The 26,949-nt window shown below is 43.2% G+C and overlaps 1 protein-coding gene across 9 annotated transcripts in view; it reads right to left on the bottom strand.

The window, feature by feature from the left end:
• Window positions 1–10,831, bottom strand: part of SYNCRIP (synaptotagmin binding cytoplasmic RNA interacting protein) — a 35,845-nt gene extending 25,014 nt beyond the window's left edge. For 4 of the 9 annotated variants that reach the window (XM_033234535.1, XM_033234534.1, XM_033234530.1 and 1 more), the window contains exons 1-6: window positions 9,735–9,911; window positions 8,229–8,388; window positions 7,380–7,498; window positions 7,152–7,259; window positions 4,237–4,350; window positions 3,961–4,137 (exon numbers count right to left, since the gene is read on the bottom strand). In XM_033234535.1, the coding sequence (XP_033090426.1) occupies window positions 3,961–4,137; window positions 4,237–4,350; window positions 7,152–7,259; window positions 7,380–7,498; window positions 8,229–8,376 (666 nt within the window). In that variant the 5' untranslated portion in view covers window positions 8,377–8,388; window positions 9,735–9,911. Of the gene's footprint in view, window positions 1–3,960; window positions 4,138–4,236; window positions 4,351–7,151; window positions 7,260–7,379; window positions 7,499–8,228; window positions 8,389–9,734; window positions 10,244–10,685 lie in introns of those variants that run through there. The other 5 variants (XM_033234537.1, XM_033234536.1, XM_033234533.1 and 2 more) reach the window with 4 other exon arrangements.
• Between the last annotated feature and the right edge of the window lie 16,118 nt (window positions 10,832–26,949).

Raw genomic sequence — 26,949 nt, forward strand, 5'->3', positions numbered from 1 at the left:
TCACACCTGTAATCCCAGCACTTTGGGAGGTCGAGGCGGGTGGATCACAAGGTCAGGAGATCGAGACCATCCTGGATTACAGGGTGAAGTCCCATCTCTACTAAAAAAAAAAAATGCAAAACAAATTAGCTGGGCATGGTGGTGGGTGCCTGTACTCCCAGCTACTCAGGAGGCTGAGGCATGAGAATGGTGTGAACCTGGGAGACGGAGCTTGCAGTGAGCCAAGATCGTGCCATTGCACTCCAGCCTGGGCAACAGAGTGAGACTCTGTCTCAAATAAATAAATAAATAAACCATTTACTTAAAAGTAGGCTGGGTGTGGTGGCTCACACCTGTACTCCCAGCACTTTGGGAGGCCGAGGCTGAGGTCAGGAGTTTGAGACCAGCCCGGCCAACATGGTGAAACCCCATCTCTACTTAAGATACAAAAATTAGCCAGGCATGGTGGCGCGCACCTGTAATCCCAGCTACTCAGGGGGCTGAGGCAGGAGAATCACTTGAACCCAGGAGGCAGAGGTTGCAGTGAATCAAGATCACACCACTGCACTCCAGCCTGGGCAACAGAGGGAGACTCCGTTTCAAAAAAATGTACTGAAAAGTCAAAAAAAAGCAAATGATGATATGACCAATATATCCTAGTGGCTGTATACCAATACCTACCATTGGAAATATTTTTTTCCCCTTTTTGGTTTTTTTGAGACAGGGTCGCTGTTGCCCAGGCTGGAGTGCGGTAGCATGATCACAGGTCATTGCAGCCTTGACCTCCTGGGACCACAGGTGCACGCCACCATGCCTGGCTAATCTGTTACCTTTTTGGTACAGATGGGGGTCTATGTTTCCCAGGTTGGTTTCAATCAATCCTTCCACCTCAGCCTCCCAAAGTGCTGGGACTATAGATGTGAGCAACCACACCCTGCCAAAAGTATCTTTTAAAAGGCAACAAAATGCAAAGTCTCCTATTAATCAGGTAGTACCAAACAATTATGCCCCCAGAAAAGGACTCGGATCAGGACAGAGAAACAGAAAGAAACGTACAAAGTTTTAGGACAAGAGTTAATTCCTAGGTCAATCGAAAAGAATGCCTGATTATCTACAGAAGTTTCTCCATTATATTTACAAACTATATTAATAAGACTATATTCTAAGCAGCCTACAGCAATGCAATTTTGGAATTTATTTATTAAACAAGGCAACTGTACAAATGGAAACATTTCCAAGTGTCTACTGGCACTCAAAATCACTGTGTTACTAATGGGTTATAAACCATCTTCCTCTAATGATGTATCCTTCCTGTAAGGTTTCTGGAAAACATCTATCAATAAGTTACAGTGGTCACCTACCATAACTGGTATATTTTGATGGCAAGAATTAAGTAACCTACAATGTCAGTTTAATGATTCTTTTTCAAAATGTTAAAAAATGGATCTGACACCACTAGCTAAATTCTGCAGTGGTCCCTCAGTACATATAAGGGACTGGTTCCAGGAACCCATATCAAAATCCATGAATCCTGAACTCTCTTAAATAGCGTAGTGTTTGCATATAAACTACGAACATTCTCTCACACACTGGTGTATTGCTATTTTTTTATTGGGTTTTTTGGGAGTATCTTCAATCCTCAGCTAACTGAAACAGTGAAGGCAGGACCCATGGTACAGAGGGCCCACTGTATTAGCTTTCTGTAGTTCAGATACCTCACTGCTTACTAGATCATTCTGTATTTTCACTTACTGCTACTTTATTGCTACTTGGCAAAAACATTCTATTCTTTTATACGAGATTAAAGGATTTTGGGCCAGGCAAGGTGGCTCATGCCAGTAATCCTTGTACTTTGGGAAGCTGAGGTAGGAGGACAGCTTGAGGCCAAGAGTTCAAGACCAACCTGCCAGCCACAGTGGCTCACGTCTGCCATCCCAGCACTTTGGGAGGTCAAGGCGGGCAGATCACTTGAGGTCAGGAGTTTGAGACCGGCCTGGCCAACATAACCCTGTCTTTACTAGATATACAAAAATTAGCCTGGCGTGGTGGTACACGCCTGTTTTCCCAGCTACTTGGGTGGCTGCAGCTGCGGCAGGAGAATCGCTTGAGCCCAGGAGGCAGATGTTGCAGTGAGCCAAGACCGTGCCTACCACACTCCAGCCTGGGTGACGGAGACTTTGTCTCAAAAAACAAACAATAAAAACTAAAGGATTTCTAAGGTACCTCTTTCTAGAGCTCGAAATGCCCCTCAAATTCAACTGCTGAAACTAAAATTTTGACAACTCAAAGGTTACCAGTAAATCTGAATTCCCTCTAAAATAGAAAGCACTCTTTTAAGGGAAAAATCTGATATGATTTGAAAAGAAATATCTAAATTCTCAAATTCTCTTTGTAAAGACTTATATTCTTTCAAGTGGCATACTTTTTTACTGTTAAACTTCCATCATACCCAATTATGCAAACCAGTTGGAGGTATTCACGCAATATAGAAAAGGAAGACTTGGCCGGGTGCAGGGGCACAGGTCTGCAATTCCAGCACTTTGCAGGACTGAGGCACGCAGATCATCTGAGGTCAGGAGTTCACGACCAGCCTGGCCAACATGATGAAACCCCGTCTCTACCAAAAATACAAAATTTAGCCAGGTGTGGTGGTGCATGCCTGTAATCCCAGCTACCGGAGAGGCTGAGGTACGAGAATCGCTTGAACCTGGGAGGCGGAGATTGCAGTGAGCCAAGATCACACCACTGCACTCCTGCCTAGGTGACAGAGTGAGATTTTATCTCCCAAAAAAAAAGAAAAGGAAGACTTACAAGTTTTAGTTTTCTCTTTAAGGCTTGCTTAAAGTGAGAGACCTCATGGTAAGGGAAGGGTTGGAAAACTCAGGAGGGAGGGGAAAAAAAAAATCAGTCTGAAGATTTTAAGTTTGTCTGGAATTACCCACAGGATATATAAGCCAGATAAAGCAAATTTAACAAACGTGGCACAGTAAGCTATCTTGTACAAAAGTTCTCCCCAGTTGTATTGCTTGATACGTTCTATGGGTTTAAATTAGCCCCCAACTCTTCAACTATAAAATGCGGAAACACTTCAGTCACAGAACTTAATAAAATTAGTTTAAAGGAGTTATATAAACTGTAATTTAAAATATTAAAATCTCTTTCTGGCCGGGTGTGGTGGCTCGTGCCTATAATCCCAGCACTTTGGGAGGCCGAGGCAAGTGGATCACCTGAGGTCAGGAGTTCGAGACCAGCCTGGCCAACATGGCGAAACCCCATCTGTACTAAAAACACAAAAATTAGCTGGATGTGGCGGCAGGTGCCCATAATCCCAGCTACTCGGGAGCCTGAGGCATGAAAATCACTTGAACCTAAGGGGTGGAGGCTGCAGTGAGCCGAAATCACGCCACTTCAGTCTGGGCAAAAAGAGAGAAACTCGGTCAGAAGAGAAGAGAAGAGAAGAGAAGAGAAAATTTCCTTTTTTAAAAAGTTGGAAAAATTACCAGGTCCTTACCTAACATCTGGTATTTTTAAATCAAATATTGCCACTCACCATAAAATCTTTTGTTTCATCAACTAGAAATGTATCACAATGTCTTTTGTGATTTTAGAAAAAGGGATGGCTCAGGTACTGCCAGGAAGTATGAGAGCCCTTACCACAGTTACTTTTCTTAAATCTTTTCACATCCCTATAAATTTAAACAAACAGACAAAAAACATCACTAAGCCAGATGTTTCTAAGAACCAACTGCTAGGAATTCTACCATGCTGCCTTTTAGATGCGGAATCCTATCAACCATACATGCAAAGAATATCACTACAACGCTTGCACAGTGATATGGAAAAAAACAAAAACAAAAAAAAAAACACCTGCCTAAATCAGTACTTCAAAAAATGTTTGGTAATTCTTAGGCACAATAAGAAAAACACTTGATATTAAAGACAGTGAATGTGAAAACTGAAGGGAAAAAAAGGACAACTTACCAGTTTAACAGCCTCCTGAGCTGCTTCTTTTGTACAAAAAGTGACAAACGCATAACCTCTATTGAGACCAGTGAGTGGATCCATCATTAGACGAAGATCCCATATAGGTCCAGCTTTCTCAAATAATGGAACAAGTTCATCCTCAAATAGATCTCTTGGGATCTTTCCCACAAATATCTGTAAATTAAATATTAAGTAAAAACCATGGAGAATTGCTTTAGGAAACCAGATACCTGTGCTTTCACTACAAAAGGTACAAGTTTTTAGTTGCTTTACCTCAGTGCCAACAGAAGGCTGCTGACCTGAATAAACGGAATCTGGAGGTGGTCCCCCATACTTCCTCTGTCCAGTGGTCACATCAAGTGTGTAGCCTGTTCTTTCCAAGAGTGCCTTGAAAAGTTCAAACGTCATTAATACATTTAATTCACTAGACCACACCCATACGTTTAGCAGTTAACATCCACCTTGCTCAAATCTTCCAATTATCTTGGCATGTTCCCTCATAAACAAGTTGGTGATGTCTGTTTCAAAATTTCCCCTTAATGTGTACTTGTTATACTTCTAAATTATTACCAAAATTCCAGGGTCTTGTTCAAATTACTTTCTAGTCTCTACTTAATTGAATAGTGTGCTTAATGGACAACAAAAAGATCAATCCATCAGCAACTTTCAAGACAAGATGTATTACTCTATTAACACCACCTTAAAAAATGATTGTACCTAATTTGGTTGAGTATCTTTCAAGTCTGGATCTCTTACCCAATAAATTCCCTATAACCCCACTCCTAGGTACATACTGCCATTCTGGGCATTGTGCCAACCTCAGAAGAAATTACACTTCCCAAACCAAGTCTAGAAACTTGTGAGCTACAGGGGAAAAAATCTCCTATTATTTGACATTTATGTGCCATATTTCATGGGACAGCATGGGTCATTCAGAAAAAGTAACAGCCAAAATGACTTTTAAAACTTTATGAGACTGCAACGTTACATAACCTCTACATTTTAATTCCCAAAATGTACTGTTAAAATTACACAATTTATTCCTTATTCTAGGCAAAGTATTGAAAGAAGTATAGGCCGGGTGTGGTGGCTCACACCTGTAATTCCAACACTTTGGGAGGCCGAGGTGGGTGGATCACAAGGTCAGGAGTTCAAAACCAGCCTGGCCAAGATGGTGAAACCCCGTCTCCACTAAAAATACAAATAATTAGCCCAGCGTGGTGGCACGCACCTGTAATCCCAGCTACTCCGGAGGCTGAGGCAGAGAACTGCTTAAAACTGGAGGGGCAGAGTGCAGTGAGCCAAGATAGCGCCACTGCACTCCAGCCTGGGTGACAGAGCGAGACTCCATCACAAAAAACAGAAAACAAAAAACAAAAAAAAAAGAAGCATAGTCCTCCATTATCTGAAGGAAAAAAGTCAAATTATTCCCCTTCTCCACTGTCTCAACCACGAAGCACAAAGTGGTTTCCCAAACAAAACCAATTCCATTAGCTAGTACATTCTGGAAAAAAAACAGACTAACCCTAGCCATCTGACAAGATGTATCAAAATGCTATTATTTAGGGTCACCTAAGTCTCTGAAAATTACTGGACAGACTTTTAAAACTTCTAACTCAAAGGACACTAAATGTTTATGAAAAATACTGTAATTCATAAAAACATTTATAAACTTGCTCACATCTATGACTATAACATAAACTAAATCAGTAATAGCTCATCTTTCCATTTTCTCACATGTAATCCCTGTGCTATAAAAGAGTTTTTTAACCTTAATCGTTATGACCCAAATAACACTTTTTGTCAATCCATAAAAACAAAAAGGAAAAACTTATTCCCTCTGTCAAACTTCCTCTAAAAATGTCTCTATGCCATCTTACCACAACTAAGGTCTCATTAAAAATTTAAGCGGACGGGTGTGGTGGCTCACACCTGGTAATCTCAGGACTTTGTGAGACTGAGGCGGGTGGGTCATGAGGTCAAGAGATCGAGACCATCCTGGCCAACATGGTGAAACTTCATCTCTGCTAAAAATACAAAAATTAGCTGGGTCTGGTGGTGCCTGCCTGTATTCCCAGCTACTCAGGAAGCTGAGGCAGGAGAATTGATTGAACCCGCGAGGTGGAAGTTGCAGTGAGCCAAGATCACACCACTGCACTCCAGCCTGGGCGACAGAGTGAGACTGTCTCCCCACAAAAAAAAAAAAATTAAGCCATCCCCTTCCAAAAAAAACTGAAAGTCACAAACTAAAAGTTAAAAAATTTTAGTAAGTTCTATCTAGCTCACAAATGCAGACTTAATTACAACTGAATTACAATAGAGACAACTATACGCCACTTTTATGGAAAAACTAGATTTACAGATAAAACTCAATTCACTCACAGCTAGATCTGTGAAAGCCTCAAATTCATGGCTGTCTTTACACAGCTAAATCCATATACCAACCTTTTCCATATTCTAGGCTTTCCCTGTGTCCACACCAATACAACAATGCTCAAGGCCTATACCCTTAACTGATTTTTTAAAACCATACGCTTGGCTCAACAGCGCTGGCACACTACAAAGCACACCAGGTTAAAAAGTAATATGATCACCACATTGTCTATAAATAAGAAAACTCACCAATATAAAGATCAAAACTGAGCTGAATTTGAAGGCACTCAGTATAATCTTAAACCAGAAAAAAGAGCCTTCCCCTCCTAGCCTCAGTTTCTCATTTACATATACACACTAAACAATCTTACTGTTAAAGCTACTTTGAGAATCTAATAATCCACACTGATGGAAGAGGAGGGCAGCAGGGTTAACATTCTAAATTCACTGGGGTTTGAGAGTCCTAAGAAAAACAGTTGCCAAGTGTACATTCTCCACCAGTATTGAACTGTCAGTAAGCTGGCTTTCCAGCTTTTCAAAAAATAATCTAGAGGTATGATGGGTGTATTTATTTTAATCTTTTATCGGAACTACCAATAGAAGATTTAAACATCAGTAGCTGGATAACATGATACACTTCACAGCAAACTGCTTTAGAAACAAATAGTTAAAAGAAACGAAAAAAACAGGAATTAGGAGAGATTGATGAATTATCTCAACATCTAACATACATCCATTTCACACCCAAGGAATATTTACCAAAATTAGGAAAGTTAAAAGAACTTTAAAACTAAAGGGAGTATAGAAAGACATACCTTAATTTTTGCCTCATCTGGTCCTTTACTAGAATCTGCTACTTTGGTCCCTTGTTTTTCTCTCTGCCTATAAGTCTTCATGACTCCACATAAAAAGGCACTTTTGTTCTGCAAAAAAATGTTCCATTAATATTTAACAATAACCATATCTGAGTCTAATAAAATTTAGCAGACAGTATCAAAACTACTCAAATTTTTTAACTCTTTTCACACTGACATTAACATTACCTGAACATGAGAGAGATCACTGTCTTTAAACTGTTGAAGAACTGCCAATGCACCGTCTTCATTGAATTCTTTTAAAGCTTCAATAGCTCTTTCATCTAAATCACTATGTGCAACTAGCCCTGGAAAAAATAAAGGTTATCAGCTTTTAATATTTTTAGAAAAGATTTTTTTGAGAAGACTATGTTGGCAATACAGGTATATGTGTGCCTTTACAATTCTTCTACTCCCCTTATCCATATCTGAAAAAAAAAAAAAAACACACTTCAGCCACTCAGAACTGCATCCTGAACTAAAGAGGCCCTGCCAACCACACTTACAATAATGAGCTAACTTCCTTTACATCTTTTATCTCCAAAGTCTGATAGCTCTGAGCACTACAGTATGCCTACAGTATACAGGCTTACGAATCCTAGAATCAACCAACAAAGTACCAAGCATGACAACTGAACCTCTACTCATTTCAAATACCACCAGAAAAAGTTAACAGCCGCACCAAAAAGACAAGAAAACGAGTCTACAGTTACCAAGTTATTTAAAAAGAATCCTACTATAAAAATACTCAAAAAAGTCACATGGCCTGTTCCCAACATTAGCAGCTGTTGCCACTATCATATACTTACTTATCCATCAGGCCAGCATGCAAGCCAGCCTTTAGCTCCTAACCTTCTCTTCTTCCCTCCCTCTATACATCTTAACCTCTACTTCAAACTTAAATTAACCAGCTATCACAACAAGCAAAACTCCAGTTCCCACACTTATTGGAAACCACAAAAAGTTGCTATTTTAGCTCAAAGCCAGAAATCCAATAGAAAAATTTCATAATGTAATTTTGCAAGTGTTAGTTCTTACCTGCAACGTAAATTTCATCTAGTTTTTCAGCAACTTTCTGTGGTAAACCAGCATCAAGCAATGTCTGAAAATTTTCTGAATGGATAACTGCAGAAGTAGTATCCATGGGCTCTTCAGTACCATTTCCATTAACATGTTCTGTAGCCATGTTTCCAGAGATCTGTTCAAACGCAATAAGCAAAATTAAACTAGGATCTTCAAAAAGAATAGAGGACAATATGAGAGCCCCATCTTTACTTTATCTACCATTGACTACACCTGCTAGCCTGTGCCTCCCTTTAAAAAAAGCCTTACAGTCACTATCGCCTGACAAGCCAGATTTGGAGCACAGGGCACAGAAGGACCGATTCACTATATTCTTCCTTAGCACCTCCCCTGACTCACCTGCTAACACTCCCTAGGAAAAACCATATTACAAATACAGCCCAATCAGCACGGGTACGAGCCAGCGTGTCACATGCAGCTGTGCCCGTTCGGAAAATGAGGTGTGTGTGGAGAAAGCAAAACTGGGCTCGTCTCTCTCAAAGATAAACCCCCAAAGTGCGCGCTTTTCCCGCCTGCCGCTTATAGATCGGTAACAACAGCCAGCGAAGAACAAAGCGCTCATACAAGCCACCTTCCCACCACCCAATTTCTCCACCCTTCAACCCCGCACCCCAAAGCCCGCCCCTGACTCCGCACCGAGAGCGGCAGTCTCACCACTGCGGCCGCCAGGAGCCCATTAGAAACACGTGCTCTGCGCCTTCCAATGTCCTACAACTTCCTTCAACGGAAACCCAACGAATCCCAAACCAAGACGACCATCACTGGTTCCCAACATCAACCCGAAGCCGCGGTCGGAGCCCCCAGAAAGCTGCAGCAGCACAATCTCGCCCCTAAACACCGAGGCAGTGGCGGCGCCAGGCCATAGGCTCTCCCCGCCCCCCAGCGCTGCCGTCTCCGCCGTGACACATGGCTCTCCGCCCCGGGCGCTCCCCGGGCGCCGGCGACCCCCGGCCGCCCGCCCGGCCGAGACGTGACCCGTGGCGCGCGATGCAGGTCCCCACCCCTTACCCCTCCGTGCAGTGACTGCGGCGCCGGCCCGGCAACCCAGCAGCGTGAGGGCGTTCCGCGAACAGCCCAACGCCCGCGGGACTGTGAGCACCGCCCAAGCTCGCCGCACGGCTGCGGGACGAGACCCACTCCTCTCCGCCCACTCCCGCGCCGTGGCGACCGCCACGACAGCACCAACTCTGAAGCCGCTCGCGGTCCGTGCGGGCCACGGGACCGTGGAGGCGCCTCCTCCCAGAGCGCCGCAGACAAAGCCCGAACGGCAGCAGCACATGGAGAGGAGGAAGTGGCGGCGCGGGCTGCGGCCTACTCCCAGGCAGCCCCAGTCAACGTGCTCTTCTCCCCCTTGGAATCCATTTTCCAGAAAAGCCGGTTTCTCCCCGCGCCACCCTCCCCCAGCTCACTCCACAATGTCATGGAGCTCCCCTCCCAGACCCGGGTTCTGGCGGTCGTTACCTCCCCGTTGGGCTAAGGCGGAGGAATCCTGTCTGATGGTATCGGGTTGCGGGAAACGCGTGCTCGCTGCTCCCTGTGTCCGGCGCGAGTGGAGCTGTTGTAAAATGGCGGCCGAAGCTCACGCCGCTGGCAGCAAACCCGATCCAGTTCCACTCGCCTCCGAGCGCGCTCCCGGTGCGCGCGCGCGCCCCCGCGTGACCCCCCCCCCTTCCTTTCCCTTCCCTCCCCTCTCTCGCGCGTCCGCTTCACTCACTCACTCCCTCAGCCCCTGCCCTCCTCCAGCTCCTCCTTCTCCCACTACCACCACCACTAGCCTCTGTCCGCCTTCTCTCAGCCTTTCTTATTCCCGCCCCCCGTTCCTTTCCCCCACCGCTCCCACTCCCCTCTGCGGTCGCTCAGGCACGAGTGGCCGCCTTTCCCCTTCTGGCTCGCACGCTCCCTCACTCCCTCCCTTGCTTGCTCGCACTCTCGGCCCCGTCCCCCAGTCCCTGCCGAGTCGGCTCCTCTCTTTCTCTCTCCCGCGCTGACGTGACGACGCAGACTACGCCTCGGGACGCGCGCCCGTGGGCTCCGCCCCCCACGCCGCACCGCCTTCCCCGCTCCTCACCCCTTAGGTGGGGGGTAGCGGAGGCACAAGACCCCGCCCTTCCGCTCCGGCGGCGGCGGCGGCGGAGGGGCCGAGACTGAATGAAAGGCCCGCCCCTTCCCCTCCCGACACTCCCCCTCCCTCTCCCCTCCAGGCGGGGTGGGCCGGCTCAGCGTGTCCCACTCGTTCTCCTTTGTCAGGAGACTGGCATCTCCCCACTCCGCCCCGCCCCACCCCCACCGCGACACCACGCGCACGCCACCCCCACCGAGCTCCCGCCCGCCCCATCCCTGCCCGGTCCGGGGCTGGCGGTGCAGAGTGCTGTGGGCGCTGAGTGCGACTGCCGCTTCCCGGAGGGCACCCACCGGTCTGTGCGCGCCGGGCCCCCGCCCCCGGCTCCGCGGCCGCGTAGCCGTTCCAGGCGGTGTCCACGCCGCTGCCACCGCCCCGCACTCTCCTCGGGAAGCTGCAGGCGCACGTGTCCCCCGGGGCGGGGCGAGGCAGACAATGGGGCCGCGGGGGAGGGGAGCGGCTCGGAGACCCGCAGACCTTTGGTCTGCCGGACCGGCGGTACTTGAGTGCGAGAGTCGCCCCTCGAGACTCGGTCTCCCCAGCTGGACAATGGGGCCTCCTCGCAGCCGCGCGGCTCGGCTTTCACGGGAACCTTGGGCGATGGGAGGGGCGCCCCAGGCTTGGACGAGGAAACCCCGGCTGCTTTTGAAGGGGGAATGGGGCTGGCTCCAGTGGAGCGAGGAGCGGCTCCCGCCTTGGGATGACACGAAGGCCAGATTTGGAAGCGAAACCGCCCGGTGGTGAAGGGTTGTGCAATACTCCGTTTCAGTCCCTGGCCTTTTAAGCAGTTAAGGGCTTCTTCCTGGCACAGTTTGAGCGACTTGAAACAGCACAAAGCTGCGTGGTTAGAACAACTTTTGAGAAAAATGTCTGTTTCTTTTTTAAACAAAAAAAAAACCTTGGCAACTAAGTCTTAGGTGAAGTGACATTTCCTTTGTAATCGTTTACTAGGTACAAGAAAGACAAAGGCATTTGAATTACGACGCGATATGGATACTAATTTTATCCAGGGCAGCTGTAATGAAAAATAGTAACAATGTCCTTTTGATTAAAAAGCTTATTTTTAAGAGCTTACTGGTTCCCCAGATGAGCTCTGTACTATAACGAATCAGTGGTCTGAGGAAAAGTTAGATAAGCGCTCTTCAAAGTGCACAAGCACATAAAATGCTAGATTATTTTCATAGCTACCTGGATCAAATATGAAGTACGTTTTACCCAAAGCACCACATAGGCAACCTGTTTAGTAAGGATTTGAGATCACCACCTCAGATTCCTTACTGTCAAAACATATGTGGTATTCAGCTACTTCAGCCTTAGGGATTTTTGTTCACAACGCAGAGGTTGTGGTTAATGATATACATGAAAAACAAAATGTTTAAGAGAAAACTATGAAAATAGAGTCATACTATATAGATTAAACAAGAATTAAAATGGTGTGAAACATATAACACTTTGTTTAGACCTCCCTGGGTGTTAAATTTTTTTTTAAAAAGTGCCTTGACCTGGGTAAAGACTCCCAAATTAAAATCTCTAGCTCTTCTCTGATATCTAATTCCTTTCTCTAGCCACGCCCTCAACGTTTATGTGGGCTTTCTGGCACTCCAGATCAGCATTTCAGGAAACTGAGCCCGTGATATTCCCCCAATCTTCCATGTAGAGTTCCCATCTCATTGAACATCCCCCACATGAATTGCTGTAGCTGACCATTCAAGGCACTTCCTTCTCTACACTGCCATATCAGTTAATCAAGTCCTGTCAATTCTGTCTCCCAAATATATTTCCATTTATCTGTATGTTGCAACCACCCAGGTAAAGCCACCATTATCTACCACCTGTACTAATGGCATAGCCTCCTGATTAATCCACTCTTACAGCTCTTCTAATCTGTTTAAAGCCCAGGTCATCTTTCCGTATGACTCTGTCTCCTGTGTAGGCTCTCTCCCTCCCTTGACCTCCTCTCTCTTAATTGCAAGTAAGATCCTATGGTGCATCTGCTTAAAACCCTTCATTAGCTTCCAATTACACTTAGAACAACAGCCAAAATCCTTAACTAGATCAACAAAGCTCTCCAAGATCTGTCCCACCTGTCTCCCCAGCTCATCTCAGACACTTTCTGGCTTCAGCCTGGCCTTCTTTGATACTGGCATTTCTTTTTATTTGAGATGGAGTCTCGCACTGTCACCTGGGCTGGAGTGCAGTGACGTGATCTCGGTTCACTGCAACCTCCACCTCCCAGGTTCAAGTGATTCTCCTGGCCTCAGCCTCCCAAATAGCTGGAATTACAGGTGCCCGCCACCATGACCTAATTTTTTTGTATTTTTGTTAGAATCAGGGGTTTCACTATGTTTGCCGGGCTGGTCTCGAACTCCTGACTTCGTGATCTGCCCGACTTGGCCTCCCAAAGTGCTGGGATTACAGGCGTGAGCCACCGTGCCAGGGCTCGTTTTTTGGTTTTTTGTTTGTTTATTTATTTGTTTGTTTGTTTTTGAGTCTTGCACTGTCACCCAGGCTAGAGTGCAGTGGGGATATCTCAGCTCATTGCAATCTGCGCCTCCCAGGTTCAAGCGATTCTCCTGCCTCAGCCTCCCCAGTAGCTGGGATTACAGGCACCCGCCACCACACCCGGCTAATTTTTATATTGTTAGTAGAGACAGGGTTTCACCATGTTTGCCAGGCTGGTTTCAAACTCCTGACCTCAGGTGATCCACCCACCGCAGCCTCCCAAAGTGCTGGGATTACAGGCGTGAGCCACTACTCCCGGCAGATTATTCATTAGTTTCATTGCTGTCTTTTCATCCATGTAAGCTTTGAAACAGTGAGAAGGTGCAGCCCTGTTGAGTCGTCAACTAAATGAAAGAGAGGAATATAGGCAGGCCCGTTTGGATTTTTCACTCGTCCAAAATTCTTTCACCCAGTCAATGCCACACCGCCACACTGTTTTTGTTTTGTTTTGTTTTGTTTTCTAAGGCATATTTTCTTCTTTACTGCATTTTCTAAATTTCTTGCCATTAACATATATTAATTTTATAATGGGCCAGGGAACCCTTCAATTCACATGGTGAAAATTCACAGCACACTTTTTCCATAGAACCATAAAAACCTAATGTCGAAATAGACCATAGAAGCCATTCAAACTAATCTTTCTAGTAATCAAGAAAAGTTTTGTACAATCTCTCACATCTTTTTTTTTTTTTTTTTTTTTTTGAGACAGAGTCTCACTCTGTTGCCTAGGCTGGAGTGCAGTGGCGCCATCTCCACTCACTGCAAGCTCCGCCTCCCAGGTTCAAGCCATTCTCCTGCCTCAGCCTCCCGTATAGCTGGGACTTCAGGCGCCCGCCACTGCACCCAGCTAATTTTTGTATTTTTTTAGTAGAGGGGGGGGTTTCACCGTGTTAGCCAGGATGGTCTCGATCTCCTGACCTCGTGATCTGCCCGTCTTGGCCTCCCAAAGTGCTGGGATTACAGGCGTGAGCCACCGCGCCCGGCCACAAATAATTCTTAAAACTCAACAATAAGAAAACACACAATCCAATTTAAAAATTGACAAAAATGTTGATATCAAGTGTTAGGCAAATAAAAAACAAAAATTTTTTTTGTTTTTTGTTTTTTTTTGAGACAGAGTCTTGCTCTGTTTCCCAGGCTGGCGTGCAGTGGCACACTCTTGGCTCACTGCAACCTCCACCTCCTGGGTTCAAGCAAGTCTCATGCCTCAGCCTCCCTAGTAGCTGGAATTACAGGCTTCTGCCACCAGGTCTGGCTAATTTTTGTATTTTTAGTAGGGACAGAGTTTCAACATTTTGGACAGGCTGGTCTAGAACTCCCGACCTCAGTGATCCACCCGCCTCGGCCTCCCAAAATGCTGGGATTACGGGCATGAGCCACTACGCTTGGCAACAACAACAAGAACAACAACAAAATTTAATGAGCAAAAAATCTGAACAGATAGCCCACCAAAGGGGATGTACAAATGGCAAATAAGCATGTGAAAACATGCTGAATATCATATGTCGTCAGGGACTTGCAAATTAAAACAGAAAATAGCCAAGATATGAAATTAACCCAAGTGTTCATCAGTGGATGAATGGATAACAGACAATGTGGTATACATACACAATGGAATATTACTCAGACATAAAAAAGAATGAAATTCTGTCATTTGCAGTAAGATAAATGGAATCTGGAGACCATTATGCTAAATGAAATAAGCCAGGCACAGAAAGACAAATATCACATGTTTTCATTCATATGTGGGAGTTTAAAAAGTTCATCTCTTGAAGGTAGAGAACAGAGTGATAGTTACCAGAGTCTGAGGGGAGGGAGGCACGTTGAAGAGAGATTGGTTAATTGGTACAAATATATAGTTAAATAGAAGGAATAAATTCTAGGGTTTGATAGCACAGGAGGGTGACTATAGTTAACAATATATTGTATATTTCAAAATTACTAGATTTGAAATGTTCCCAACACAAATAAATTATAAATGTTCAAGGTGATGGATATCCTAAATACCCTGAGTTGACCATTACACATTGTAGCATGTATCAAAATACCACATGTACCCTATAAATATCTACAAATATTCTATATCAATTTTTTAAAAAAACAGTGAGATAGTATTATATACCTATTAGAATGGCCAAAATCCAAACCACTGACAACACTAAATGCTGATGAGGATGTGGAGCAACAGGAACTTACATTCATTGCTGGTGGGAATGCAAAATGGTATAGTCACTTTGGAAGACAGTTTGGCAGCTTCTTGCAAAACTAAACATACTGTTACCATACAATCCAGCAATCACACTCTGGTATTTACTCGAATGTGTTAAAAACATGTCTACCCCAAAACCTGCACACCAATGTTTGCAGTAGCTTTATTCACAGTTGCCAAAAATTGGAAGCAACCAAGATGTCCTTCAATAGGTGAATGAATAAACTGTGATACATACAGGATGGAATATTATTTGGCACTCTAAAGAAATAACATATAAAACCACAAAAAAATATGGAGGAATCTTAAGTACTTGTTGCTAAGTGATAGAAGCCAATCAAAAAAGGCTATATACTCTATGATTACAATCATATGACATTCTGGAAAAGACAAAACTATAGAGACAGTAAAAAAATCAGTAGTTAGGCCAGACACGGTGGCTCATGCCTGTAATCCCAGCACTTTGGGAGGCCGAGGCGGGGGAATCACGAGGTCAGGAGATCAAGACCATCCTGGCTAACGCGGTGAACCCCCATCTCTACTAAAAAATACAAAAAGTTAGCTGGGCATGGTGACTGGCACCTGTAGTCCCCGCTACTCGGGAGGCTGAGGCAGGAGAATGGCATGAACCCAGGAGGCCAAGCTTGCCATTAGCCGAGATCGCGCCACTGCACTCCAGCCTGGGCAACAGAGTGAGAGTCCATCTCAGAAAAAAAAAAAAAAAAAAAAAATCAGTCCTTGCCAGGGGCTCAGGGGAAGGGAAGGAGAAATGAATACATTGAACATGGGATTTTTTACAGTTGTGAAATTATTCTATCTGATGCTGTAATGATGAAGACATGTCATTATATATTTGTCAAAACTCATAAAATGTAAAACAAGTAGTGAACCTTAATGTAAACTATAGACTTTAGTTAATAAGAATGTATTAGTATTCATTTGTCAATTGTAACAAATGAAGAAATACACAGACTAATGCAATATGTTAATAATAGAGGAAACTAGCGGGTGGAGGAGGTGTTGGTGAGAGGGTAAACGGAAATTCTGTACCTTCTTATTTTTCTGTTAATCTAACAGTGAGCTAAAATAATTGTTTATTCATTAAAAGAAGGCTGATGTTGGCCGGGCGCGGTGGCTCAAGCCTGTAATCCCAGCACTTTGGGAGGCCGAGACGGGCGGATCACGAGGTCAGGAGATTGAGACCATCCTGGCTAATGCGGTGAAACCCCGTCTCTACTAAAAGTATGAAGAAAAACTAGCCGGGCGAGGTGGCGGGCGCCTGTAGTCCCAGCTACACGGGAGGCTGAGGCAGGAGGATGGCGTAAACCCGGGAGGCGGAGCTGGCAGTGAGCTGAGATCCGGTCACTGCACTCCAGCCTGGGCGACAGAGCAAGACTCCGTCTCAAAAAAAAAAAAAAAAAAAAAGAAGGCTGATGTTTTAAACATACTAGAAATGTTAAACATTCTTTGTGTTGGTTTTATCTTTTTTTTTTTTTTTGAGACAGAGTCTCACTCTGTCGCCCAGGCTGGAGTGCAGTGGTGCAATCTCGGCTCACTGCAAGCTCTGCCTCCCGGGTTCACGCCATTCTCCTGCCTCAGCCTCCCGAGTAGCTGGGACTACAGGCGTTCGCCACCAGGCTTGGCTAATTTTTGTATTTTTAGTGGAGATGGGGTTTCACCATGTTGGCCAGGATGGTCTCGATCTCCTGACCTTGTGATCCACCTGTCTTGGCCTCCCAAAGTGCTGGGATTACAGGCGTGAGCCACCACGCCGGGCCTTTTTTTTTTTTTTTTCTTAAAGGTTAGAAACTCAGTGTCATTTCAGCTTTTTGGCTTTTAACTTTTATGATAGAAGGTAATGGATTAAATTGCCAGAAGCCACAGAGTATATACCAGTAACTACAAAAAAGACAGGGATAATGTAAACGTAAACCCAAACAATGATTTTTATCCAGGTATTCCCATCCTAATCTAAATGGAGTTCCAGAATAAGAGCAATCTTGGTTGTTCAGATTTCAAGATGATTCATTGCACAAAAAAAGAAAACTATTGTGATAGTTGTTTTCACCGAACATGTCCATCATGGTGTATCTGAAAGCTCTTTTCCAGGGTGACTCCACCCAAAGCTCCTGCTAAGGGAGCAGCCTAGGCTGTCTTACTCTGCAACACCCACTCATCCTTGCCTTGCCACAACTAATTGGACCAGCGTCTGGAACCAGAAGATTCCTATAGAAAAAAAAAACCAAAGGTAGAATCAGTGTAATGAGGAGGGAGTCAGAGCTGGGGCTATAAGAGGTCATGTCAAACTAAGTTATAAGACAGCAGAAACTATAAATAAGCAGGGCCCAGGATGAATTTGGAGAAGTTAGCAGGAAGCCAGATTACACAGGAAATCACTGAAAGATTTCAAATGTTTAAAATTAGTATTTAGGGCAGGGTGTGGTGGCTCACGCCTGTAATCCCAGCACTTCAGGAGGATGAGGCAGATGGATCACTTGAGGCAAGGAGTTGAAGACCAGCCATGGCGAAACCTCGTCTCTACTAAAACTACAAAAATTAGCTGGGTACGGTAGTGCGTGCCTGTAATCCCAGCTACAGGGGAGGTTGAGGCATGAGAATCACTTGAACTAGGGAGGCGGAGGTTGCAGTGAGCCAAGAGAGCCTAGATTGTGCCACTGCACTCCAGCCTGGGCAAAAAGAGTGAAACTGTGTCTCAAAAAATAAATAAATAAACAAACAAACATAAGATGAAATAAAATTAGTGTTTAGAACTTTAGAAACTGAATAGTTATTGGAGGTTGAGGATAGAAGTGGAACCAGATGAGGGGTGGCAGTTACTTGGACTAAAGGTGTGGCGAAGGAAATAGAAGTGGGCATATTCACAGTGTATTTTCAAATATAGTTTGCCAAGGACTTAATGATGGACTGAAAGTAGGGAGTAAGGGAGCAATTGGGTGGTTGTTTGTATCACTGATGGAGTTGGAGAGGAAGGTAGAGTAAGAGATTTCAAGTGTGTGTCAGTGAGGAAACAATCAGGAAAGCAAAACCACTATGAGTATTATGAAATAAAGGTTTTATTATGGGAATACAAATTTATATGAGATAAGAGAAGCTGAGAAAGTAATGATCCAAAAGGGAAACTTGGAGAATGAGCAATGTCACTAACCAGCCCTTCACAAGGCTGGGAGAATGAGGAGAGCTTACAGGACAATCTGGAAGCCAGCCATGTCTTGTTCCTGGAGTGAGACCATGGAAAGGAACTATCTAGAAGGCTGTTCTTGGCCAGGCATTGTGGCTCACACCTGTAATCACAGGACTTTGGAAGGTTGAGGCCGGCAGATTGCTTGAGCTCAGGAGTTCAAGACCAGCCTAGGCAACATGGTGAAACCCCCATCTCTAGCAGGGCAAAGTGGTGCACACCTGTGGTCTCAGCTACTTGGGAGGCTGAGGTAGGACTGCTTGAGTCCAGGAAGTCAAGTCTGCAGTGAGCCGAGATTGTACCACTGCACTCCAGGACGAGATTTTTGTCTCAAAAAAATGGCTGTTTTGTGGCTGGTGGCAGGCCTGTGGTCACTGTTGGTTACCAGGGCTCACAATTGGGTAAAAGAACAGGCTACAGACCAGGGTAGAGCAAGATGAAGATGAAACCTACCAGCACTTCTGCATGTGCTTTTCACTACATTTAACCAAGTTAATTGCATTTTGTTGTTTCTTCAGTTTCTTCTAAACTAGAATGAAAATGTCCAAAACCATAGCAACTAGCTACATGTGGCTACTTATATTAATTATAATAAAGTCGGCCAGGTATGGTGGCTCACGCCTGTAATCCCAGCTCTTTGGGAGGCCGAGGTTGGTGGATCACAAGGTCAGGAGATTGAGACCATCCTAGCTAACACAGTAAAACCCCGTTCTCTACTGAAAATACAAAAATGAGTCGGTCATGGTGGTGGGTGCCTGTAGTCCCAGCTATTCGGGAGGCTGAGGCAGGAGAATGGCATGAACCCAGAAGGCAGAGCTTGCAGGGAGCCGAGATTGCACCACTGCACTCCAGCCTGGGCAACAGAGCGAGACTACATCTCAAAAAACAAACAAAAAAATAGAATAAAGTCTAAAATTCAGTTCTTCAGCCACACTAGCCACATGTCAAGTGCCCAGTAGCTACATGTGACTTGAGATGAACACATCAATATAGAACTTTTCCAATCTTTGCAGAAAGTTCTACTGAACATGTTTCCTTAAAATAAATAATACTCCCTCTCTTTATTTGGCTAGATTGAGGTCTTTAATCTAGCACAAAAGGACCCAATTAGAATAGAGTCACTTGAGACTTAACCATTTATATAAATTAATTGCATTATTGTATCTATTTTTTCAACTCAGCTGACAAAATGTGACTAGTTCTTCTCTCCCTGTATTTGCATAGAGATTAGTGAAGAGATGAAAAGCCAGCAAGAAGCATATGAGGAAATAAAAGTCCTAGATAACTCAATCACAGAATTCTCCAAGAAGACAAGGATAATCATATAGTTTATCAGACTACTAACTTGTGTATCTGTAGTCCTACTTTTATTTTAAATATTAAGATAATACACGCTTCAGTAAAAAATTCAACCATTATATAAACATATGAAATAGAAATAAAAATGTCCTGTAATCTCATTGCCAAAGAGAGTTGCTATATAAAAATATAATCTGTATTTCTTTCAGTTTTTTTCTCTCTAGATACTAATATTATTTTCACATGTTTAACAAGAATGGTTTCATATCATACATGTTATCTTATGACCATAACTAGCTTTCTCACCTAATATGTATATTTGGCCACGTTCCCTTGTCAGTATACTTCATACTTCATATACTTCAATTTTCAATAGTTGCATAGATTTTACTTTATAGGAGTTTCATAATTTCTATAGCCATCCTATTACTGGTGAGCATTTGGATGGGTTTTTGTTTGTTTTTATCTTTTTGTTTTATCCATCACAAACAATTCCATAATAAAAGTCTTTGGGTATTTCTGTTATATAAGCATATTTTCGTCTACCTCCTTTTTCATGATCTTGACAATTATTTAAATTTATTGTTAAGTTGGCAATTTTATATAGAGGAATTTGCATATAAATAAATGAAGAATATAACTTTTAAAATATTAAATCAGTTGCTAAATGGATTCAGTCATGTGTATATTTACTTTGTGTAAATGTTGGTTAGGGAAAAGAGTACAAATATAAACCCCAAAGTCTAAAAATGCTCAAAACCCATTCTATAACTGGAAAAGAGGTACAAGTGTTAGAGTATAGAAAGGGTAGTTACCGGGTAGAAGGAAAACATAGCCTTAGGGATGGGAAGAAATAAAACTGCATGAAAAGGAATTAAAATTGCCATAGGAGGTTTTAATACTGCACTTTCCTAGGCTAAGGCTGACAATAAATAAGGACAATAATATTAAGTAATTCTATTAGTAAGTTTAAAGTAGTATTTTATATATATGTTGAACTTGGAATTTACAGAGAATACAACTTTTCAAGCATTTACAGAATGCTGACAAAAATCATGCTCTAGGTCACAAAAAAACCTGCAATAAATTTTTTTTTTTGAGATGGAGTTTTGCTGTTGTTGCCCAGGCTGTAGTGCAATGGCGCCATCTCGGCTCACTGCAACCTCCGCCTCCCGGGTTCAAGCGATTTTCCTTCCTCAGCCTCTGGAGCAGCTGGGATTACAGGCACCCACCACCATGCCCGGCTAATTCTTTGTATTGTTTGTTTGTTTGTTTGTTTGTTTGTTTGTTTTTGAGACGGAGTCTGTCTCTGTCGCCCAGGCTGGGGTGCAATGGCCGGATCTCAGCTCACTGCAAGCTCCGCCTGCCAGGTTTACGCCATTCTCCTGCCTCAGCCTCCCCAGTAGCTGGTACTGCAGGGGCCCGCCACCTCGCCCGGCTAGTTTTTTGTATTTTTTTTAGTAGAGATGGGGTTTCACCGGGTTAGCCAGGATGGTCTTGATCTCCCGACCTCGTGATCCGCCCGTCTCGGCCTCCCAAAGTGCTGGGATTACAGGCTTGAGCCACCGCGCCAGGCTAATTCTTTGTATTTTAAGTAGAGACGGGGTTTCAACATGTTGGTCAGGCTGGTCTTGAACTTCTTACCTCAGGTGATCCACCCGCCTCGGCCTCTCAAAGTACCGGGATTACAGGCGTGAGCCACCGCGCCCAGCCAACAAATTTTAAAAAGCAAAATCGAATAGCCTAAATCTTCTGAATTCCTACCCCTACAAATTAACCACAAAAGGTTAGTCAAAAACTATGCCCCAGTTAGAATATTTAACTGGATTTTATGTATGTATGTATGTATGTATGTATGTATGTATTTATTTGAGACGGAGTCTTGCTCTGTTGTCAGGCTGGAGTGCAGTGACTGGATCTCGGCTGACTTCAGCCTCCGCCTCCCAGGTTCAAGCGATTCTTTTCAAGTAGCTGGGACTACAGGCACATGCCATCATGCCCAGCTAATTTTTTTGTTTGTTTGTTTTTTGAGACAAAGTCTTGCTCTGTCACCCAAGCTGGAGTGTAGTGGCCCCATTTCGGCTCACTGCAAGCTCCGCCTTTCGGGTTCACGCCATTCTCCTGCCTCAGCCTCCCGAGTAGCTGGGACTACAGGTGCCCGCCACCACACCCGGCTACCCAGCTAATTTTTGTGTTTTTTAGTAGAGATGGGGTTTCGCCATGTTGGCCAGGATGGTCTAGATCTCTTGACTTCATGACCTGCCCGCCTCGGCCTCTCAGAGAGTGCTGGGATTACAGGCATGAGCCACCGCGCCCGGCCCAATTTGATTTTAAAACAAAAATTAAAATAAATTATTCTAAGTGTATTTTGGATTAAACAAAAAATTAAAGATCAAAATAGAATTACAATAAACATTTGGGCTGAATAAGAAAAAGCTGAGCATTAAAATCAATATTCAACAAGACCAAGGCCAAATATGAGTATCATAATGATAAAATAAACTTCTAGAACACAAAAATAAAACCTGATATTTTAATTTTTTAACTTTAATTATTGCCAGGAACAGTGGCTAGCACCTGTAATCTCAGCCACTCCGAAGGCTGAGACAGGAGGCTCTCTGGAGCCCAGAAATTCCAGGCTTCAGTGAGCTATGATCTCCAACTGCACTCTAGCCTGGGCAAAAAAATGAGTTCCATCTCTAAAAACAATTTAATTATCATTGCAATTCTATCATCAAATTATAAATGCCTAAGACTAGCATGGAGGAACACAAATTTCTCAGCACTGTTACCTGCTAGATTCCTTCTGCAGGAATCTGCTGCATGTTTGCCATACTAAATAGATGTTTGCTTTCAATTAAGGCAGGCTGTTTTCTGACTATTCTACTGTTTTTTCCTTTTTTTCATACTCTTTATAATATCTGCATTAAAGATCATTTACCATGGATGTTTACACATTGTTTTAGAATTTTTCCACCTAGTAAAGTTTGGCAGTGGCAAATTTGACATCCTGCTTTAACATCATTCTTAGAGGATATAAAGAATTTCCAGGCCAGGCACAGTGGCTCATGTCTGTAATCCCAGCACTTTGGGAGGCCAAGGTGGGCAAATTGCTTGAGGTCAGAAGTTGGAGACCAGCCTGAGCAACATGGCAAAATCCCATCTCTTAAAAAAAACCAAAAAAACAAACACACACACACACACACACACAAAAATTACCTGGACATGGTGGCACATGCCTATAGTCCCAGCTACTCACGAGGCTGAGGTGGGAGGATCACTTGAGCCTAGGAAGTCAAAGCTGCAGTGAGTCATGTGCACGTCACTGCACTCAGCCTGGGCAGCAGAGCAAGATCCTATCTCAAAAAAAAAAAAAAAGCTAATGCAGTATATTAATAATATTATATTTGTAATGACTTCCATTTTTCCTTTATTCGGATATTAAAAACATATCCAAATAACAGGCCTTATTTGTGTTAATGTTGGACTTACTCTGATTAAAGATGGTGGTAATCTACCCAACCACATAGTCATTGGCTCCACACAAATTTATAGACGCCAGGAATTCTTTTGAAGTCAGCATTTGATAATTTAGTCTTCCACAGACTAAAAATGAAGTGTAATATTGTAACCACAGATTTTAGCTTAATTCCAAAGTCAAAGCCAAATTTCAGTGTAATATTTATAGGCTGCAGTCAAAGCTGCACTTAGGGACAAATTTATAATCTTATGTGTTTCCACTTTGGAAAAATATAGAATGAAAGTAAATGAGCTAAGGATCACACTTCAATCAGAAATAAAGAACTATAAAATAACATGAAATAAATTCTAAAACGGAAAAATGGAGGAAAAAATGTAAAAAAATAATTGAAAAAAAAGTAAAGTCCGGGTGCTGTGGCTTACGCCTGTAATCCCAGCACTTTGGGAGGCCAAGGCAGGCGGATCACCTGAGGTAGGGAGTTTGAGACCATCCTGACTGATAGGGAGAAATCCTGTCTCTACTAAAAATACAAAATTAGCCAGGTATGTTGGCGCATGCCTGTAATCCCAGCTACTCAGGAGGCTGAGGCAGGAGAATTGCTTGAACCCGGGAGGCGGAGGTTGCGGGGAGCTAAGATCGCTCTGTTGCACTCCAGCCTGGGGAACGACAGCGAAACTCTGTCTCAAAAAAAAAGGAAAAAAAGAAAAAATACATTATCAAAATTAACCCAAGTAGAAAATAGACAGAGACAAAAAACTATGGAAGAAATGAAAAAGATGTTAACTAATTAACTTCCTAAAAGGTTTTTGGCCTAAATGGTTTGAAGAATAGATCCTTTGTTTCTTTCTTTTTTTTTTTTCTTTTGTTGAGATGGAGTCTCATTCTGTACACAGAGTGCAGTGGGGCGATCTCGGCTCACTGCAACCTCTGCTTCCTAGGTTCAAGCAATTATCCTGCCTCAGCTGCCCTAGTAGCTGGGATTACAGGCGCCCGCCACCATGCCCGGCTAATTTTTGTACTTTTAGTAGAGGTGGGGTTTCACCATGTTGGTCAGGCTGGTCTCGAACTCCCTGACCTCAGGTGGTCTGCCCACCTCAGTCTCCCAAAGTGCTGGGATTATAGGTGTAAGCCACTGCGCCCGGCAAAGAATGGATTCTTTCATAATTACAATGTTATATAAACTGTTACATAGAATAGAAAAGATGGAAACTTTAAGTTTATTTTATAAAATTAGCATAAACTCTGATATCAAAACCCAACAGAGCACTCACACACACACACACCCAAATTCAGACTAATTGACATTATGAAAGAAATGTAAGGGTCAGGCACGGTGGCTTATTCCTGTAATCCTAGCATATTGGGAGGCTGAGGCAGGATGATCACATGAGCCCATAAGTTCAAGACCAGCCTGGGCAATATGGTGAAACCCCATCTCTACAAAAAAAATATAAAAAATTAGCCAGGCATGGTGGCATGCATCTGTAGTCCCAGCTCCTTGGGAGGCTGAGGTGGGAGGATTGCTTGGGCTTGGGGAGTGGAAGCTGCAATAAGCTTCGTTCAAACTACTGAACTGTTCGAACTATTGTTCCTGCCTGGGGAACAGAAAGAAACTCCGTCAAAAGAAAAAAAACAAAAACAAAAAAACTTCAGGTGCTGCGGTTCATGCCTGTAATCCCGCACTTTGGGAGGCTGAGACAGGTGGATGGCCTGAGGTCAGGAGTTCGAGACCAGCCTGGCCAACATGGTGAAACCCTGTCTCTACTAACAATACAAAAATTAGCCAGGCATAGTGGCGGGCACCTGTAATCCCAGCTACTTGGGAGGATGAGGCAGGAGAATTGCTTGAACCTAGGAGGCAGAGGTTGCAGTGAGCCGAGATCATATCACTGCACTCCAGCCTGGGCAACACAGTGAGACTCTGTCACAAAAGAAAAAGAAAGAAGAAAGAAATAATTTAAAAATCTGAAATAAGTACTTGCAAGTTAAATTCTGCAACTAATTTCAAAAAAGTTCTAAAAGAGCCAGTTATGGTGTCTGGTACCTGCTACTTGGGTGACTGAGGCAGGAGGATGGCTTGAGCCCAGGAGTTTGAGGCTGCAGTGAGTTATGATCTCACCACTGCACTCCAGCCTCGACAACAGAGTGAGACCGTATCTAAAAATAAAAATAAAAATAAAAAGTTGGGTGTGGTTGTTCACACCTGTAATCCCAGCACTTTGGGAAGCCAAGGTGGGCGGATCACCTGAAGTCAGGAATTCGAGGCCAACCTGGCCAACATGGTGAAACCTCTAGTCTAATACAAAATTTCTATTCTCTACTAAAAATACAAAAAAAAAAAAAAATGAGCTGGATATGATGGTGAGCTCCTGTAATCCCAGCTACTAGGGAGGCCGAGGCAGGAGAATCACTTGAACCTGGGAGGTGGAGGTCGTAGTTAGCGGAGATCGTGCCATTGCACTCCAGTCTGGGCGACAGAGTAAGACCACATCGCAAAAAAAAAAAAAGAATTTATTGTGTAACACTTGATCGAATACATCATTTTAAAAGGTCAAAGAGATGAAACTATGTATTTATTTAGATAGTTGCTGAAAAGGCATTTGATACAAATAAATATCCACTTTTGAGTTTTATCTTAGTTTGGGCTCCTATAGCAAATTACCATGGGCTAGGTGGTTCAACAACCATTTATTGTCACAGTTCTAGATCAAGGTACCAGCAGATCCATTGAGGGTCTTTTTCCTGGTCTGTAGATGGCTATCTTTTCACTGTATCCTCACATGACGGAAAGCAGAGAGAGATTGAGATCCTGTGTCTCCTCCTCTTTTGATAAGTGCATTAATCTCATCACGAGGGTCCTACCATCGTGAACTAATCTAATCCTAATTACCTCACAAAGGCCCCACCACCAAATACCATCATATTGGGGTTTAGGATTTCAACCTATGAATTGTGGGGAAACATAGACATTCAGTTCATACAAGTATTAATAACAATAAACTAGGAATTGAGTGAAACATAAACATCAAGAATACTTTTATGAAACCCAGGTAATATCACACTCAACATTGAAATACTAGGTTTCCATTAATGTAAGGACTACAAAAGATAATCTGCCCTTATTACCATTATTTAACAAGTTCTGGAAATTCTAGCAATTAAAATGAGATATAAAACAAATAAGGATAACTATGAAAAAGAGAAGATAAATGTATCATTATTTACAGATGATAAGGTTGTACATATTTATAACTAATAAAAAAGTTAAATAAAATAGGCAGATAAGAAAGCAGTCACTGAGCTGGGCACTGTGGTGCATGCCTATAGTCCCAGCTACGTGGGAGGATCTCTTGAGCCAGGAGTTTGAGGCTGCAATGTTCTATGATGACACCTGTGAATAGCCACTGCACTCCCATCTAGGCAACACAGCGAGACTCTGTCAAAAAAAAAGAAAGAAAGAAAGAAAGAAAGAAAAAAGAAAGAAAAGAAAGAAAAGAAAAAAGAAAGAAAAGAAAGAAAAGAAAAGAAAAGAAAAAAAAGAAAAGAAAAGAAAAGAAAAGAAAAGAAAAGAAAGAAAGAAGGAAGGAAGGAAGGAAGGAAGGAAGGAAGGAAGGAGAAGGAAGGAACGAAGAAAGGAGAAGAAAGGAAGGAAGAAAGAAAAAGAAAGAAAGAAAGAAAGAGAGAGAAAGAAAGAAAGAGAAAGAAAGAAAGAAAGAAAATGCAATCAATGACACCATTAACTTTTCTATATACCAGCAATATTTTGTAATCAAATATGATGGAAAAGAGTTCTGTTTCACAATTGCGATGATTTTACATATAAGTGTGTTTGTATTCACACACATATACCTACACAAACATATATAA

Source organism: Trachypithecus francoisi, unplaced genomic scaffold (genome assembly GCF_009764315.1).
Source record: "Trachypithecus francoisi isolate TF-2019V2 unplaced genomic scaffold, Tfra_2.0 Lachesis_group15, whole genome shotgun sequence".
NCBI classification, from domain to species: domain Eukaryota; kingdom Metazoa; phylum Chordata; class Mammalia; order Primates; family Cercopithecidae; genus Trachypithecus; species Trachypithecus francoisi.